This window comes from Chrysochloris asiatica, unplaced genomic scaffold (genome assembly GCF_000296735.1).
Source record: "Chrysochloris asiatica unplaced genomic scaffold, ChrAsi1.0 scaffold00156, whole genome shotgun sequence".
Lineage (NCBI taxonomy): Eukaryota > Metazoa > Chordata > Mammalia > Afrosoricida > Chrysochloridae > Chrysochloris > Chrysochloris asiatica.
In genome coordinates this window covers 2,399,996-2,417,318 of record NW_006408674.1, presented here as the reverse complement: position 1 = coordinate 2,417,318, position 17,323 = coordinate 2,399,996, and the positions used below count along the sequence as shown (strand labels likewise).

The 17,323-nt window shown below is 43.2% G+C and overlaps 1 protein-coding gene across 1 annotated transcript in view; it reads left to right on the top strand.

The window, feature by feature from the left end:
• The first annotated feature begins 605 nt into the window (after positions 1-605).
• The window catches only part of MTHFS (5,10-methenyltetrahydrofolate synthetase (5-formyltetrahydrofolate cyclo-ligase)), a 77,607-nt gene continuing 60,889 nt past the window's right edge, over positions 606-17,323 (top strand). The window contains exons 1-2 of the mRNA XM_006870901.1: positions 606-725; positions 10,736-10,997. Coding sequence (XP_006870963.1) covers positions 606-725; positions 10,736-10,997 — 382 coding nt within the window. The remainder of the gene's footprint in view (positions 726-10,735; positions 10,998-17,323) is intronic.

Sequence of the window (17,323 nt, the reverse complement as noted above, 5' to 3'; positions counted from 1 at the left end):
GGAGCAGCTGGTGAGCTTGAACCACCGACCTTGCAGTTCAAAGGGCTTTGCAGTCTGGCGCACGAATCCACAGCGCCACACCAGAAGCGGTTCAAATCCACAAGCCACTCCTCAGAAACCCTGTACAGGGTTGACTATGGGTCTGAACCAACACGACGGCACTTAACATTTATGGTCTGGAGTCGTGGTGTGGCGCTGTATGATAAGCACTGTACTAGTACTGGAAAGGTCAGCAGTTCAAATGCAATAGCGGCTCTGGAAAACCTACAGGGTCGCTAAGCGTCAGAACTGACTCCATGTCACATGGCAGGAACAAACGTGTTGTCTGTCAGTGGTTACAGACTGCACCAGCGCTGACAATCACAGGCTTCCGCGCGGCGGGTTGTTCTTTCTGGCCCCGAGCGGGATTAGAGCGCTAAAGCCTCCAGGCTGCACGAAGGTGGGGTCGAGAGGGCGGAGGGCGTGGCGGGGGCGTGGCGCGCAATTCACGATCCGGAAGAGGGGCACCTCGTGGAGCCCTGAGCCTGCCCCAGCAGGGAGGGAACGAGGACGTGGCCTGAAGTCGAAGGGGCAGAGGGCAGGTCCGGCTCCGGCTTTGTTGCGACATGGCGGCGGCGGCGGCAGTAAGCGGTGCCAAGCGAAGCCTGCGAGAGGAGCTGAAACAGCGTCTGCGCGCGATGAGCGCCGAAGAGCGGCTACGCCAGTCTCGCCTGCTGACCCAGAAGGTGCGAAATCGCGCGCAATGAGAACCAACGCTAAATAGCTAAGGAGGTGCCGGGCTGGTGGTTGTGCGCAGGCGCTAATTGCCGGCGCGCGCATGGGTCTTCCAGCGTGCGCACGTTTCCTAGATCCCCGCCTCCTCTCCCTCCTCCTGCGTACACGTCTCCTCAGGCGCGCTCACGTTCCCTGGGGCGTGCACGTTTTCCCAGCTCACGCAGGGCCCTCGCGGAAGTAGCGTTGTACCTGGTCGTAAAGGTGCGGGGCAATAAGGCAGTGTAGTGGTGTGAATCGTGCCAGTGGGTGACAAGCTTCTCCCGCGAAAGGGGGTTTCTGTGCTAATGACAAGTGATGCCTTCGCTGACGTAATCATAGGGTGTTGAGGTGAGAGGCCGACAGGTGCAGGGTGAGAGCAGAAAGATAGATGGGGGGCGGACGGGGGGAAACACCTCAGCGCTAAGGTTTCTTAAGGAACCCTTAAGTTGTATTACTAGTAAGGATCCAATCATACCAGTAAAATAACTAGAAAATGATGCAATTATTTCAGAGCAGGGGACACTAAGAAAGGACTTAGAGACGCCAAAGGGCAAAAGACAGATACTGACTACATTTCTTTCACTTAGCTTATGTTTTAGCCTCAGTGCTTAGCATTTTTCTGTTACATAGTTGTTGTTAAGTGCCGTCGAGCCGGTTCCGTCCCATAGCGACCCTGTATAGGGTTTCCAAGGAGTGACTGGTGAGCTTGAACCGCCGACCTCCGGATTCAAACGACTTTGCATAGTAATTGAGCATTAAATAATTTTATTGAATTAATGCAAGAAAGAACTGGTTATGTTATGCAGGCTGCCCAAAAGGTAGGAAAGAGAAGTGAGAAATGAAAGGAATGAGCAGATGCCCTTATTTATGAATTAGGTGATGTTAGTTTTCTTTCTAGGCTTTTCATGGGAAAGACTTGTTATATACAGGGGTAAGCCAAAAAGTATTGCTACAAAATTATAGAAATCTTTATTAAACAAAAATAGCAAAATATGAACTTATTGTTACTCAGCGTATCCTCCATCTAGGTCTAGTGTTTCCAACTCTCTGACCCTTCCTGGAAGAATTCTGCACTCCACCATTCACACTCTGTCAAACCCGCGGTTTTGGCGTCCTTGAGGGACTGAAATTGCATTCCTTTGAAATATTCTTTGAGTTTGGGGAACAAAAAGAAGTCTGAAGGGGCAAGGTCAGGGCTTTAGGTAGGTGGGTTAAAGTTCCCTGATGAAATTCTCCCGACTTTGCTACCCTGGAAAAATAAGCAGGTGCTTTATTTTGATAGAAAAACATTCCCCAGTGCAACTTTACTGTCTCTTTTCAAATCATTGCAATTTTGTTGTTTTTATGTGCCGTGGGGTCGGTTCTGACTCATAGCGACCCTGCACAGGGTTTCTGAGGCCGTAAATTTTTACGGGAGCAGAACGTCTCATCTTTCTCCCATGGAACAGCTGGTAGTTTTGAACTGCTGACCTTGCGGGTTCGCAGCCCAATTCATAACCACTATGCTACCACAGCTCCTTCTTCTGAAATATACTGAACAATAAATGATTTTCTTAAAACTTTTGCATGACAAGTCCCTGAGATTACCCTCTATTCTTCCAGACAATCTATTAAGATGACTCCTTTGGAGTCTCGATGTGACCTTAGCTGATTTGCCTTGAATTTTAACTGTACTAGCAGATCCCCTTGAAGCCACTGTTTTGATTGGACTGTTTTTTTGAAGGTACCCTAATAAGACTAATTGACTATATGTGTGGCGCTGTAGGATCAGCGCAGGACTGCAAACCACAAGTTCATGAGTTCAAATCCACCAGCTGCTCCTTGGAAACCTTATACAGGGCTGCTATGAGTTAGAACCGACTCAGTAGTACTTAACAGCAACAACAGCGAGACTAATGGGAGCCCTGGCGGAGTAGTGGGTTATGAATTGTGCTGATAACTGATTTCCAGTCATTCCATGAGAGACAGATGAGGCTTTCTGCTGTGGTAAAGGTTTATAGTTTCAGAAACCCTATACAGGGTCCCTTTGAGTCAGAACCGACGCCATGACACCCAGCAGTGGGACTAATATAAATGTAGTAAGGAGAGAACTGGAGTCCTGGTGTGGCGTTGTGGGTTAATGCACTGGACCGCAAAGTCGTTTGAACTATGAGGTTGGTGGTTCAAGCTCACCAGCTGCTCCTCAGAAACACTATGCAGGGTCACTGTGGGTTGGAACTGACTCAACAGCACTTAACAACAATGAGAGAACTTGTCTATGGTCATCTACTGATTGCAGAGTCCTGTTTAGACATTTTATTTGGGATAAACACTGGCATGTATGAACTGCCACCCTACTACCAATGTGTGTTGTCAGCTTTCTTACCAGTAAACTGAGAGTCATGTGCTGTCATGAAGACACGCTCTAAGGCTGTTCGGGAAGTGACTTTCTGTGGGACACCAGAATGCAAACAAATCAGTATCTTGTGAATAAATACATATTTGTACTTGTACTGTAAATCAGATAAGTATCCTCTTATAGAGATAACAGTGGATATTTGGAGATGTGTTATGGGAGTTCTTTCCCTTACTGCTCCTTGAAATTAGATACATCATAAAAATGCCTTTATTAAAATTACTACTCACCCGTTAGTCTCTCAACTTCAGGTTTCCCATGGATCAAAGCGACAAAAGAAATACACTCCCCCCTTCCTATAGGTAGGTGAGCATGAGGAAATTTATGCAGATGTTCCTTTATTCACTCAAACTGAATGATTTTCACTATTATGAGAAAGGGGTCCTGGCGTGGCGCTAGCTGTAGGATCAGCACTGGACTGTTTGATCCTCAGCTAGCACCAGAAATCCCATATAGCGTTGTTATGAGTTGGAATCGACTGCACTTAACAACAACAACGTTATGAGGAAAACATTTCTGGGTGTTTCAGTGTGTAGAGAAATACACCATCTTGTCCTTACTCTTGAGGTGCTTAAAATTTAGTTCATATATCTGACCACCTACTATAGGCTCCAGTTGGTTATGTACTGGGGGGGGCGGGCGGGTAGGACTGAAAAGATGCAGTGGCCATTGCCGTAAAGGAGCAGAGAATCTAGAAGAGAAAAAGACACGTATAGACCTGCAGAGCACTCAGATACGCAGGTCAGCACTAGTGCTCTGAAGACCTAGCGCTGGGGAGAGGCTATCCATCAGTTTTCTGTGCGGAGAAGTTTTGAATGAATTTTGCAAGCTACAATAGGAAGGGAAGATGAGGAAAAACAAGTGTGGGGTTATTTAGGCAAGATACTGCAGAATGCAATTTAACACGAGCCTTGGAACTGCAGTGGCTATACCACACTTCTGTAAAGATTGTTGTTGTTAAGTGCTGTCGAGTCGGTTCTGACCCATAGCGACCCTGTACAGGGTTTCCGAGGGTGAAAATTTTTATGGGAGTAAAAAGTCTGATCTTTCTCCCGCGGAGCAGCTGGTAGTTTCGAACCGCTGACCTTAAGGTTCGCAGCCCGATTCGTAACCACAATGCTACCAGAGCTCCTTTTCTAGCTCATAGTGCTTGCGTATAGGGTTCCCAAGGAGAGGCTGGTGTTTTTGAACCACTTGCCTTGCAGTTAACAGTTGAGTGCTTATCCTTCAGCTCCATACTAGGACTCTAAAGATTACAGCCAAGAAACCCTATGGAGCAGCTCTGCATTCTGTGCTGTATAATACATGAGGTTGCCCAAACTTGAATTGACTCAGTGGCAATGATTTAATTTTTTTCCTCTTTCTTTCTCGGACCTACTCAGATCTGGATGTAATGTGGCTCTGTAGGATCAGCACCGGACTGATAATCACAATGTTGGCAGTTCAGACCCACCAACTGCTCCTTTAAAACCCTGTACAGGGTCTCACTAAGAGTCAGAATCGACTTGACGGCACTTAATAACACAACAAGAACTGCTTCATGGTTTTTTGTGGACTTGGTCAAGTCTTCGAATCACTGCCAACTTTTGATCTATGTGTGAAATGAGATAACAGACTATAGGTCTGTTATGAGGGCTCAAGGGGTATGCAGAGGGTCTACATTCACTACTCTACAGCGTTTTGATAAATTTATGAAGAATATATTAGAAACGTTTTGGAAAGTGGGTTGGGGAGAAGAGAAAGAAAAAAGACAAAACATGGAGGCCAGTAAGAAGGCTGTTGTGCTATTCACATCAGCGGTAATGAACACGACCTAGGGTAATGAACACTGATGTAAGGTAATGAACATGATGTAAGCCAGGACACCAGCAGTGAACATGGAAAAAAAAGCAGGATTTGGCAAGTGATTGAATAGAGGTCAGGGAATCCCTCATGATTGCAGAATTTAGAGCTTGGGAATCAACTCACTGCCATCCAACTGCTTCTGACTCATAGCAACCTATAGGACAAAGTAGAACAGCTCCTTAGGATTTCCAAGGTGTAGATCTTCATGGAAGCAGACAGTTTCATCTTACTTCCGAGGAGCAGCTGGTGGGTTTGAACCACTGACCTTATAGTTAGCGTCCCAGTGCTTTACTCACTCTATCACCAGGGCCCCTTTGTCTGTGTTAGTGCTGCTGAGTCCATTCCACCTCCTAGTGGTCCTGTATACAAGGAACAGCTGGTGGGCTTGAACCACTAGCCCTGTGGCTAGCAGTCTTGTGCTTATTCTCCAGCATCACACCAGCGAATTAGAATTCCTAAACTCTTGGTGAGAATAATACCTATATAGAGGGAAAGCTCCTGATAGCCAAACAGTTGCACCTTAGAACTGGTATCAAAGGATGAGAGGAAGAATGAAACAGCAGAGCCGAGTGAAATACATTTTACTTCACATGAAGCATACACACAAGGGGACTTCAGAGTCTGTGAAGAAATTCCATTAGCTTTTAATTCCATTTTCCACAACTTTTTAAGCTCCATCATACACATATTGGAATCCTGGTTTGGCGCTATAGGATAAAACACTGGGCCGCAAGGTCAGTTTGAACCACAAGTTTATTCTCACTATGTGCAAGAAACTTGACTAGTTTCTGTTTTATTCTATTTCATGTTCACTGTTGATTTCATGACTAAGAAATGGATCATGCACAATATAAAGCAGAGGTTAGAGAATGTATTGTGACTGCAGTAGTGTTTTGTATAGGGTTTCCGAGGGCAGCTAGTGAGTTTGAACTGCCGACTTTGTGGTTCAAATTGACCTTGCAGTATAGTGCATTATCCCACAGTGCCATGCCAGGACGCCAGTGTTTTACCATAGTGACTGTTTAATAAAAAGATATTCAGTGATGCCGTCTTCCCTATAATTACGCAAAAACCTTATTTATTCATGTTGGCACAGCATGTTTTTTTAAAATTTAGAAGTTTGTCACAAAAGTAGTAAAGAACTTAGTCATATTTTATATCTTGAGACCCTGACACCATCCATGAAGAAATCGATGTCCTGTCATTTCTTTTTTCCATCTTGAAATCCAACACCTTCATTATAGTTAACAAGGTCAAGTTTTATGATATTCTGTTCGGGAATTATAATGAGTCTGTTGAGTTTTGTTGTAGTTATTAAGTGCTGTTGATTCGGTTCTGACTCATAGCGACCCCGTATAGGGTTTCCAAGGAGCATCTGGTGGATTTGAACTGCTGACCTTGTGGTTTGAACTCCAATGCTGATTCTACAGTGCCATACAGGGTCAGCTATGGGTCGGAACCGACTCTACAGCACTAGGGTTTCCAAGGCTGCAAATCTTTACAGGAGCAGAAAGGCTCATCTTTCTCCCAGGGAACGCTGATACTTGTGAACTGCTGATCCTGAGGTTTATAGCCCAACTTGTAACCACTATGCTACCAGAGCTGTTGTTGTTGTTGTTAAGTGCCGTCGAGTCAGTTTCGACCCATAGCGACCCTGAATAGGGTTTCTGAGGCTGTAAATCTTAACGGGTGCAGATGGCCTCATCTTTCTCGCGCGGAGCAGCTGGTAGTTTCGAACTGCTGACCTTCCGGTTCGCAGCCTGATTCGTAACCACTACGCTACCAGAGCTCCTTGCTACCAGAGCTAGGTATGGATAATTTATAGATTTGAAATCCTATAATTAACATTTAAAGTATTTTGAATATGTAAATATTACTCATAGAATCAAGTTTTATGGTTGAAGCTGTAAGAAAAAGAAAAATAATTCTGTATCACTAGGTATTTGTGGCTTGGAGGGGAATATTTTTAAGCATCAATATTAAATATTTTCTTTTTTCTTATATTTTACTGATTGCTCAAAAATCATGCCATGTTTTAGCTTAATATTCAAACTGTCTAATGCTTTGTGTGTCTTGTAGTTTTTAATTGCATTTCTTTTCTCTTTTTGATAGAATATGCCTTTATCTTATCAATAGATTCTTAGTCATTTTTTGTCTGTTAAAATGGAACTTCTTTCTGCTTACTCCTGCTGATCTGGCTTCTTCCACCTGGATGGACAGCTTTTGTCCTTCAGTTCCTCCTTTACTCTGTTTCTAGTAAGTGTTGGTTCTTGAAATCAGTATCTTCCTCTTTCTTGTTTTTTTTGTTCCCCAGAAAATTTATGAGTCAAATTTTTAGTACTTTAAAATACTTAAAACATATAGGTAGGCATGTTAGAGAATGCCTATATTTTACCTTCATACTTATTTTGATAGTTTGGATTTCAAAGTTAAAATGAGTTTTACTCTTTTCTTGGTATATTGGCCTCCATTCAGACTGAACACCAATACCTTTATGTCTCTATTATATCTTTGATTATTTCTTCTTTAGTGTTTTCTGGAATTCCTCTTACCCCAACAGTAAAAATTCTAGTTTGGTCTTATATGTAATATATTGACATTTTTCCTATTTCTTTTGTCCTTTTTTTTACTTTGTCTTCTTTCTATTCTAATTCTTGAATTGTTATAATTTTGGCAATGTTAGTTTAAAACTTCAGTAACTATTTCTTATTCTGTGATTACTTCTTTGCCGTTGTAGCTTCTTGTTGTGCTCTAGATGGCAGTTGTCTTCTTGAATTTGTGTAAGAAAATGAATTAGAATTTTAGGAAACATTCTCTGTTTTCTGCATTCTCTGTTTCTTCCTGCAGCATTTGCTGTTTATTTGCTTCTTTTTCAGTTTGTGGTTTAAGGAGCCCTATGGTGCGGTGGTTAAAACACACAGTTGCTAACCAGAGGGTTGGCGATTGGAACCCACGTGTCACTTTGTAGAGGAAAGATGTACCTCTTTGCTTCCATAAAGATTCCCAGCCTTGGAAACCCTATAGGGCCCTTCTCCTCTGCCCTGTCACCTTGCTGAGTCCGAATCAACTTGACAGGTGGTGTTTCGTTGGCTTGTTTTGATTATTTTGTGTTTTAGTTTACCAAAATATTTGATGTTTCTTTATTGTCTGTACATATTTATGAATGAGGTGGTGACAACTAGTGGGCATTTCCTCTGTTTTCTGTAGGCACTGTGGGCTTCATGGGGGGAATGGATATTCCTTCAGAGTATTTGTGTTTTCTGAGTGCTGTGATCTGCTTCGGTTTTGTCTGTAAGGACTGTTGCATCTGCTCTTTGTCTTAGAGAAATTAGTCAAGTATCTACTGTCTTGTTTTCAGTGCAGTCATGAATTTTCTGTTTTGTGTTTCTTTATTGATGGATAAATGGAATTTAAGGAAGGACAAAAGAGGAATGTGTAAGTTCAGTCTCACACTGAATTTTAACTGATGCTTATAACTGCTTATCAGCTCTTTATTTCCTTTATACCTACTTCTCACATATCAACAAGGTTAGGCTCCAAAGACCAGGTCGTTATCCAAAGATAAGTGCTTTGCAGAAATGGAGGATGACCACATCAGATCACAAAAAAGAAGATGATTACATCATTCCATAACTGCCAAAACAAGAATCACGACCCAGACAAGTTGACCCATGATGTTAACCATCAAAGCCAGCATGACTCTTGCCTTGCACCTCAGTATTCATTGCTGTCAAACCCATAGTGTTAATATGCAAAATAGTTGAAGAGTAGAGAATTTTACTGTGACACATGCAAACATGCAAAATGTTGGATAACAAGGTAGTCGGTAAGTGAGGGATAGGTGTATTCATCTTTACAAGAACCAGGAAGACATTTATGTTTTTCTATGTTACTTGTCAAGGAGCTCTGGTAGCGTAGTGGTTATGAATCGGGCTGCTACTACCAGCTGTTCCTCAGGAGAAAGATGAGGCTTTCTGCTCCTATAAAGATTTGCAACCTCGGAAACCCTGTGCAGGGTCACTGTGAGTTGGAACTGACTCCATGGTACTTAACAAGAACAGCAACGTTGTCAACGCCTCAGGTCTGGGCTTCACATTTTTCATTTGCTTTACCTATTTCAGGGTTCCTAACAACTTTCTAGGAGTCCTGGTGTGGCGCTGTGGGTTAATGCACAAGCTACAAAGCTGTTTGAACTGCAAGGTCGGCAGTTCAAGCTCACCAGCTGCTCCTCGTAAACCCTATACAGGGTCGCTGTGGGTCGGAACCGACTCGACGGCACTTCACAACAACAACAGCTAACAACTTTCTAACCAGCTAGATGTGTTCTATCTACTTAATTTCTGTATCCCCTTTTATTAGGAGTAACACAACTTTCTGTACCTGTATCTTTCTGTCAGACATGCTTTAAAGATGCGTTTGCAATATCTTTTTCTTCTTAGCTCATAGAACAGGAAGGAACCAAAAAGGAATAGGGCGGAGGAGGCCTGGGAAGTCTGGGTAAGCTCTTGAGGTTGTTATTTTCGATGTAGACAAAGCTCAGGGCCTTTTGGTCTGATAACTGGTAGGAGGGATTATGAAGGGGTTCTTTTGCTCAGGCCCACCTTCTTTTAACGTCCACCTGCTTTTAGAGAGTCTTTGCCTCCCAGGACCTCCCACTGTCCATCTAGTGAACACACTGACGTTATATAGACAGAGCGGCTGAGAAAACAAGGTGAAGGGAAGTAGAATCAAGAGACTTATGAGGCATGTTCTCTGTCTCCAAGAAGCCTAGAGTTTGGTTAGCCCTAGTAGTGTAGTGGCTTATGCATTAGGATAGTAACCACAAGGTCAGCAGTTCAAACCCATGGGAGAAAGATGGGCTGTCTGCTCCTGTGAAGCTATGTAAGAGTCCTAGTGTGGCACTGTGGGATAAAGCACTGGACTGCAAGGTCTGTTTGAACCACAAGGTCAGAGGTTCAAACTCACCAGCTTCTCTTTGGAAACCTTATACAGGGTCGGTATGAATCAGAACCGACTGGACAGCACTTAACAACAATGGTAGCGTAGTGGTTACGAATCGGGCTGCGAACCTTAAGGTCAGCAGTTCGAAACTACCAGCCGCTCCGCGGGAGAAAGATGAGGCTTTCTACTCCCGTAAAGAGTTACACCCTCGGAAACCCTGTACAGGGTCGCTATGGGTCGGACCCGACTCGATGGCACTTAACAACAACAACAACAACAACATTTTAAGGACATGAAACAGCACATTTCAGTTGGTAAGTGGTGTATTACTGTAAAAGGAGTAAGAACTCGGGAAAGCTTCAGGCTTGAGTTGGGTTATATATGGGCTGAATTTCGGAGGCAAGAGCCTGTCGAAGGATTAAGAAGGTAGTGGGAGCCAAGGTTCAGTATTACAAGAGAGCAGAGAAGCTCGGAAACTGTAGCTGCCTAAAGATGACTTGAAGGTTAGATGGGGATCCAGCCTGGAATTGCTGAGCTGGCCAGTGTAGGTCCCTGTAGTGACTTTCTTTCAGATACTTGACACTTCTGAACTAGAGTGGGCATGCATGGAGGTGTAAAAGTATCACAGAAGCAGTTGTTGGATCCAGAATGACAGGAAGTCGGCACCACTCCTTTTTTGGGGGTAAGGGATAAAAAGTTGGAGAAGGCTGAGGAAGAAGGGGGGAAAAACTGCTCAGGCAAGTCATTCGTGTTTTAAAAGTGTAAACTTGGAAAATGTGATTGCCATCGTTTCCCATATAGGTGATTGCCCACAGTCAGTATCAAAAGTCCAAAAGAATTTCCATCTTTCTGAGCATGCATGACGAAATTGAGACAGAGGAGCTCATCAAGGACATTTTCCAACGAGGCAAAACCTGCTTCATCCCCCAGTACCAGTCCCAGAGCAGTCACATGGACATGGTGAAGTTAGCATCACCTGAGGAGATTTCTTTGCTTCCTAAAACATCCTGGAATATCCATCAACCTGCTGAGGGTGAGGTTCGGGAGGAGGCCTTGTCAACTGGTGAGTATTATGGTGTTAGAATTGATGTCTTGGAAGATTGTGTCAGACTGTGGTGAGTTGTTAGGCCCCTGATCCACGTGTTAGGCTTGGGTCTGTGAGAGTTGCTTTTTCTACAGAGATGACTGTGTGCTTCACTTGTGTTTCAGGACACCCACATTACTTGGATGTGATGCCCTCTATAAATTGTGCGGCATAAACTGTAGTAACAAGAAGGTCAGGGTATTTTTTATTTAGCACGGACTCTTACGCTAACCTTGTGGGTTGGATTCTACTTTTTCTCTGGATAATCTTACCGTTACTGATGGTTTCGATTACAGTCAGTATACTAATGAACTCCACGTTTATATCTCTAGTTCAGATATGTCACTTACCCTCTGGACATATCTACTTGGATGGCATGAGGGCATCTTAAACACAGCACGATCCAAACCGAATCACGTTCTGCTCAGCCCCTTGTTGCTGTTGTTAAGTGCCGTCGAGTCTGTTCAAACTCATTGCCACCCTGCACAGGGTTTCCAAGGAGTGACTGGGTTTAAACCACCAACCTGTGGTTCAAATCAACCTTGAGGTCCAGTGCTTATCCTTTAACACCATACCTCAGCCTCCACTACCATGTATTCATCTCAAAGCACTAACCACCTGGTTGATCAGCCCAGAAATCTCAAGACCGTCCTGGACTCTTCTATTGCCAAGTCCTGATGGGTTTGCCTACTGAGAATCTATTGGATCTGTGCATCTGTTGCTACTACTGCCAATTCCATTTGTGTGGCTTATTGTCACATCCTCCTAACTCATTTTTCTGTCCATATTTTGCGTCATCTCCTCCTTCTCAACCAATTAATCTACATAGAAATTGAAACAGTATTTGTAAAGCGCAAATCTGAGCAGTCTTTATCCTGTTTCAAGTTCTCCGTGACTTTCTGCTGTCCTCAGGCTGACACCTTCCTTCACAAGTCTCTTCCAGTTCTTGGTTCGCTTCTCCTTCTAGTTTCACATATTACTACTCTCCCACTTCTTATAAGTGTGTGTGTGATTTTAAATTTGTCTCAATCTACTTTGCTTTGTCGACTGCTGGACCTTTTTACATGTTATTCCCTGGCCAACAGTGGGTTGGGAGATTTTTATCATTATCAAGCAATCAAAGAGCGGAAATAAAACAAGTTAGAGTACCTCCAACCAACCTTGTTGTTGTTGTTAGGTGCCATCGAGTCGGAACCAACTCATAGCGACCTTATGCACAGCAGAACGAAACACTGCCTGATCCTGGGCCAACCTCACTACTGTTGCCACACTTGAGTCCATCGATGCTGCCACTTGGCCACTCCATCTTGTTGAGGGTCTTCCTGTTTTTCCCTGACCCTCCACCTTACCAAATATGATATCCTTCTCTAACAACTGGTCCCTCCTGACAATATGTCTGAAGTATGAAAGACGAAGTTTGGCCATCTTGGCCTCCAAGGAGCACTCTGGCTGTACTTCTTCCAGAACGGATCTGTTGGTTCTTTTGGCAGCCCATGGCACTTTCACTATTCTCCTCTAACACCGTAATTCAAAGGCATCAATTCTTCTACAGTCTTCCTTATTCACTGTCCAGCTTTCTCATGCATATGAGGTTATTGAAAATACCATGGCTTGGGTCAGGCGCACCTTAGTCCTCAAGCTGACATCTTTACTTTTCAACACTTTAAAAAGGTCTTATGCAGCAGATTTTCCTAATGCAATACGTCATTTGATTTCTTGACTGCTGCTTCCATGAATGTTGATAGTTGATCCAAGAAGAATGAAGTCCTTGACAATTTCAACCAACATTTGTTGTTGTCATGTGCCGTGGAGTTGGCTCTGACTCATAACGACCCTATACAGGGTTTCCGAGGCTGTAAATCTTTACGGGAGCAGAAAGCCTCATCTTTCTCCCGCGGAACAGCTGGTAGTTTCGAACTGCTGACCTTGCGGTTCTCAACCAACATTAACCCCCCTAAAATCCACTGCCATAGAGCTGATTCCAACTCCTAGCGACCCTATAAGGCAGCGCAAAACTGCTCCTTAGGGTTACCCAGACTGTAAATCTATACAGGAGCAAACAGCCTCATCTTTTACCTGTGAGGCAATTGGTGAGTTGGAACCACTGACTTTGTGATTAATCAACGACACCATCGGGGCTCCTGAAATCTGCCTTGGTGGTGGTGGTGGTTGTGTGCCATCAGTTGGTTCTGACTCATAGCAACCTTGTATAAGGTTTCCGAGGCAAAATCCTTAACTGGAACACAAAGCCTCCTCTTTCTCTTGTGGAGCAACTGGTAGATTCGAACTGCTGAACTTGCCGTTAGCAGCCAGTTCATAATCCACTGTGCTACCAGGGCTCCTTAAACCTGCCCTAGTGGGGCACATTTTTGATGAAGACTAAAATGGTTGCAAAGAAATTTCTCCCAACATTGTTGTTGTTAAGTGCCATTGAGTCATTTCTGACTCATAGCAACCGTGTATAGGGTTTTCAAGGAGCGATGGGTGAGTTTGAACCCCTGACGTTGCGGTTCAAACCGATCTTTCAGCCCAGCGCATTATAACCCACAGCGCCACACCCACTAGGACTCCCAACATAGCTGTACTCAATTTTCTTGCGTGTTTGTCTCCTTCTAGTAAGACACCTTAACCTATAAAACCAGTATGACTAGGCAGTGGGGGGCAGGGTCAAAGGTTTGTTGTGGTAGAGGAGTTATCTACTCAGTTTTTCCGGACATCTAGACACTAGAAGTACATTGAATCTGCCTCCTTTGTGATCTGCATGAATCCCAGAATTGTGAAACACCTATTGTAAAACACCTTCAGTCTTCAAGGGGAAATATTATAAGTATTTAAAGACCACGAGACAAGAATGAAGTGCAGTGCATCTTGGGATAGTCCAGCCTTATACATAGGAGAGACAGGAAATTGTGAGCTCTGACGTTACTCACCTTCTAATGTAGCTACTTCTCCAGACTTGATGGCTTAAGGGTGAAGCCCAGGGAACTTTCCTATTCTGAGGGACAGAATTTTCAGAGCCCCTCCAATGCGTGCACCTTTTCCATAACGTCCCTGCACATTGAGATTCTGCTCGTCTTCCTCTAGTAACCAGTGCCTCAGAGGCAGCCCATTGCTTTGTGGAAACTCTCTCTGACCCTTCTAGAACATCTTCCTTAGATTGAACTAAAATAGGTCACTTTACCCTTTCTTGCGTTTGTTCTAATTCTATTTAAATACAGCAATGGGATGAGTAAGAAAGAATAACAATTCATGAGCTTAACAGTTGTATTTCTTGGGTAGAATAAACTCAGTTCAACTAAATGAGCTGAATCATTTATATATGGCTTCTAACACATCACTTGCAACATAGGAGCTATTCTGTAAGTGATAACTTACTACTTTTAAGTAAAGAATGAAGAAATATTCATTATAGGACAACCAATTGTTAGCTGAGTATTTAAAATTTTGATAACTTCCAGCATTTTCTGGGTAGCTGCTCTGTGTCTAAAGAAGCGTGGTTCTGGACCTCAAGGGGCTCCCAGCCCACCTGGGGAGGTAGAAAATGTATGTAAATAGATGAAGTTTGAGGGGCCTTTAAAAAATTCATGGGAAATGAAATGAAAAGATACTGATATTTCCCACAAACTGTTTGAAGTTCCTTTGAATTCCAACCTGCAGTATATGTCAGCTGTATGTGAGGGCTCCAGAAAGTTCGTGGAAAACGGCCATTATTTTATTTTATTTTATATTTTTAGTTGATTCTGACTCAAAACAGGCTGATTTTTTTGTGTGTGCTGATTTTATTTTGGTTTAAGGTTTTTATTGTGTATTGAGTGAAAGTTTACAGGGTAGATAATCAGATTTACATTAAACAAATCAATAAAACCTTGTTTTATTACAATAATTATAATCCCCTCCATGTACCATCAGTTAATAGTATTTCTCTGTATCCTTTAGCTTTTTTTTTTTTTTTTTTTTTTAAAGAAAACAAAAACACTCAGGCATATACAATAGTTTACACCTCCAAAGGACAAATTCTGTAAGTCTGCCTCATGGCCACCAGGTCTTAGTCCCTCTCTTCCCATGAATCTAGAGTCCTCAGACGCTCCCCCTCTCCATGCCCCCATCTCTGCCTCTGTGTCTGGCATCGCTACTTCTCTGGATAAGGTCCCACATTCTTTTCTGCTTGTGCTCTTCTCCCTTGATGGTCCTAGGGTCCTCTGTTTCTGGACTGTAAGATTAATTACTCCCCTGTTTTTGTTACAAGACTTCTACCTTTACAAGTGTGACAGTCACAATTAGTCATGATAACAACTACTCATTATTGAGTCATATGAATCTTATCCCCATCTCTTTTCGCCAGACCCAGCTAGACAAGATGAACACTATTCAGAGGAGACTATTTTTTCCCCCACATACTCTTAAACTAAACTCCCTCTTGAAACCTTGTAAGCCAGTCACTTTGTGCCTTTATTGCCCCTCATTTTAGGTAGCCATTGTCTAAGTTGCCCATCCCTATCTGCCCTGTGTACAGAGGGGATAGCATTGATACTTGATGTGAAGCCTCTTTCCCTCTCTGTTGGCATGTGGAGTTACTACCTCCATGAGTATAGGTCAGATTCATCAAATTGTAGCAATTTACCCTTGTTTCCTTTATGAAAAAAAAATTTTGTTTTGTAATCTTCCTCTAATCGAGTTCTGATTAGTAAGCCATCAAGGCTAGGTCAAAAGGGAACTGTCTGCAAGTTTGGGTGTTCTTGTGCATCTCTCCTCACTTCATATCAGCTGGATGCTTCACTCTCAGTTCTAGCCCTTTGTGGTTATGTCCTTGTCCATGGGCTTAAGTGTCCCCAGATCTCAACACATTTTCAACCAACCAGCCCTTCCTCTTATCTCTCTCATCATGTGGTCAACGGGAGTCAATGGACGGTGATTGAACTCAGCTCATGTCTTCATTGCTGCCTTTCCCCCTCTTCCCTCACCAGGTAGATCAGTGTGGTTGCCAGCAAGCTTGCATGCCTTTTTGTGTATTCCCTTCAAGTTTCAGTCTTAGAGAGGAGTTTGTCCTGAAGGAACTTATTGCTTGCCTTGATGGCTTCCTGGCAAACAGCTTGCTTATTCTTGTAGTAGCCAATCATGCTGACATTTTTGTTTTGGGTTTTCTTTCTTTGAATATGTATATTCTGTCACTTTAGCTGTTCCAGGCTGGTCTGCTTGTCCTTGCTAAGTGGGAATGTCCCACCTCAGAAGGTTGTGGATGGGACTCAGGATTCTACCTAAGGTTCTATACTCTGTAAAGGCTTTGCACGAGGCCTATTACACTGGGCAAGTTCTAGAACCCCTTTTAGGTATTCCAGTTAGCTATAGGCTGAAGACAGGCTTACAGGTTTTCTGTCATCATGGTTCCCAACATTCCTTTCTATCCCACTCAAGTGTCTATTTTACAATAGTAGGCAAGGGAAACTAATATTCATAAGTCAGTCAAGCATTTTATTATTATTTCCCCTCTTCAAACTATGCCTAGATCCCTGTATAACAGAGTAATACAGGGCATGTAAGCTTGCTGGCAACCACACTGGTCTACCTGGTGAGGGAAGAGGGGGAAAGGCATGCATCACTATTTACTTCTGTCCCACTTAGGCCATGCAAACCTGTCTCTGTGTTCCTCTATCTATCTTGTTCTTCTGCCTCCTCCCCCTTCTTGTATTGCCCTCCCCAACATGTGAACTAAACCCTCCACCTAACCCCACAGTTGTGGTTACCTTATATTCCATTAACTCTTCCCTCCATTTACGACAGTCTATTTTATCCTGTAATCTACCTGACCTTCCCACCACCTGGATCTCTGTTCCTCTGTGTTTACCTTCTTTCACATTATAATTGTTTTGATCATAGACTGACCTCCTAGTGCCTCTGTTCTTATAATTTTATTCTGTTCTTGATTCTTCCATGTGTCGATTGAGTTCAAGGTGATGTTGCCATGTACGTCATTCTCTGGTTGTTGTCTGTTCTTGTTGCTTTTCAGTCCACAAAACTTCCTTTAGGAAATTTTTCATAGTAGGGTTGGCTTTGGCAAAATTCCTTAGAGTCTATCCTTCCTGGGGTTCATTGAACTTCTTGAATGCTTATCTTTTTGCTTTTCAGGATGTTAGGAAATTTTTCTTTCAGCATCTCTTCAGCTGTCTCCTCTGTGGATTTGTGTGTTTCTTCCTGTTCTGGAATGCTGACAGTTCTTAAGTTATTCCTTTTCATGTTGTCCAACATGAATCTTAGGCCTTCTTCAGATTTTTTTTTTTTTTTATCCTTTTTTGTATTTGCTCTTCTAT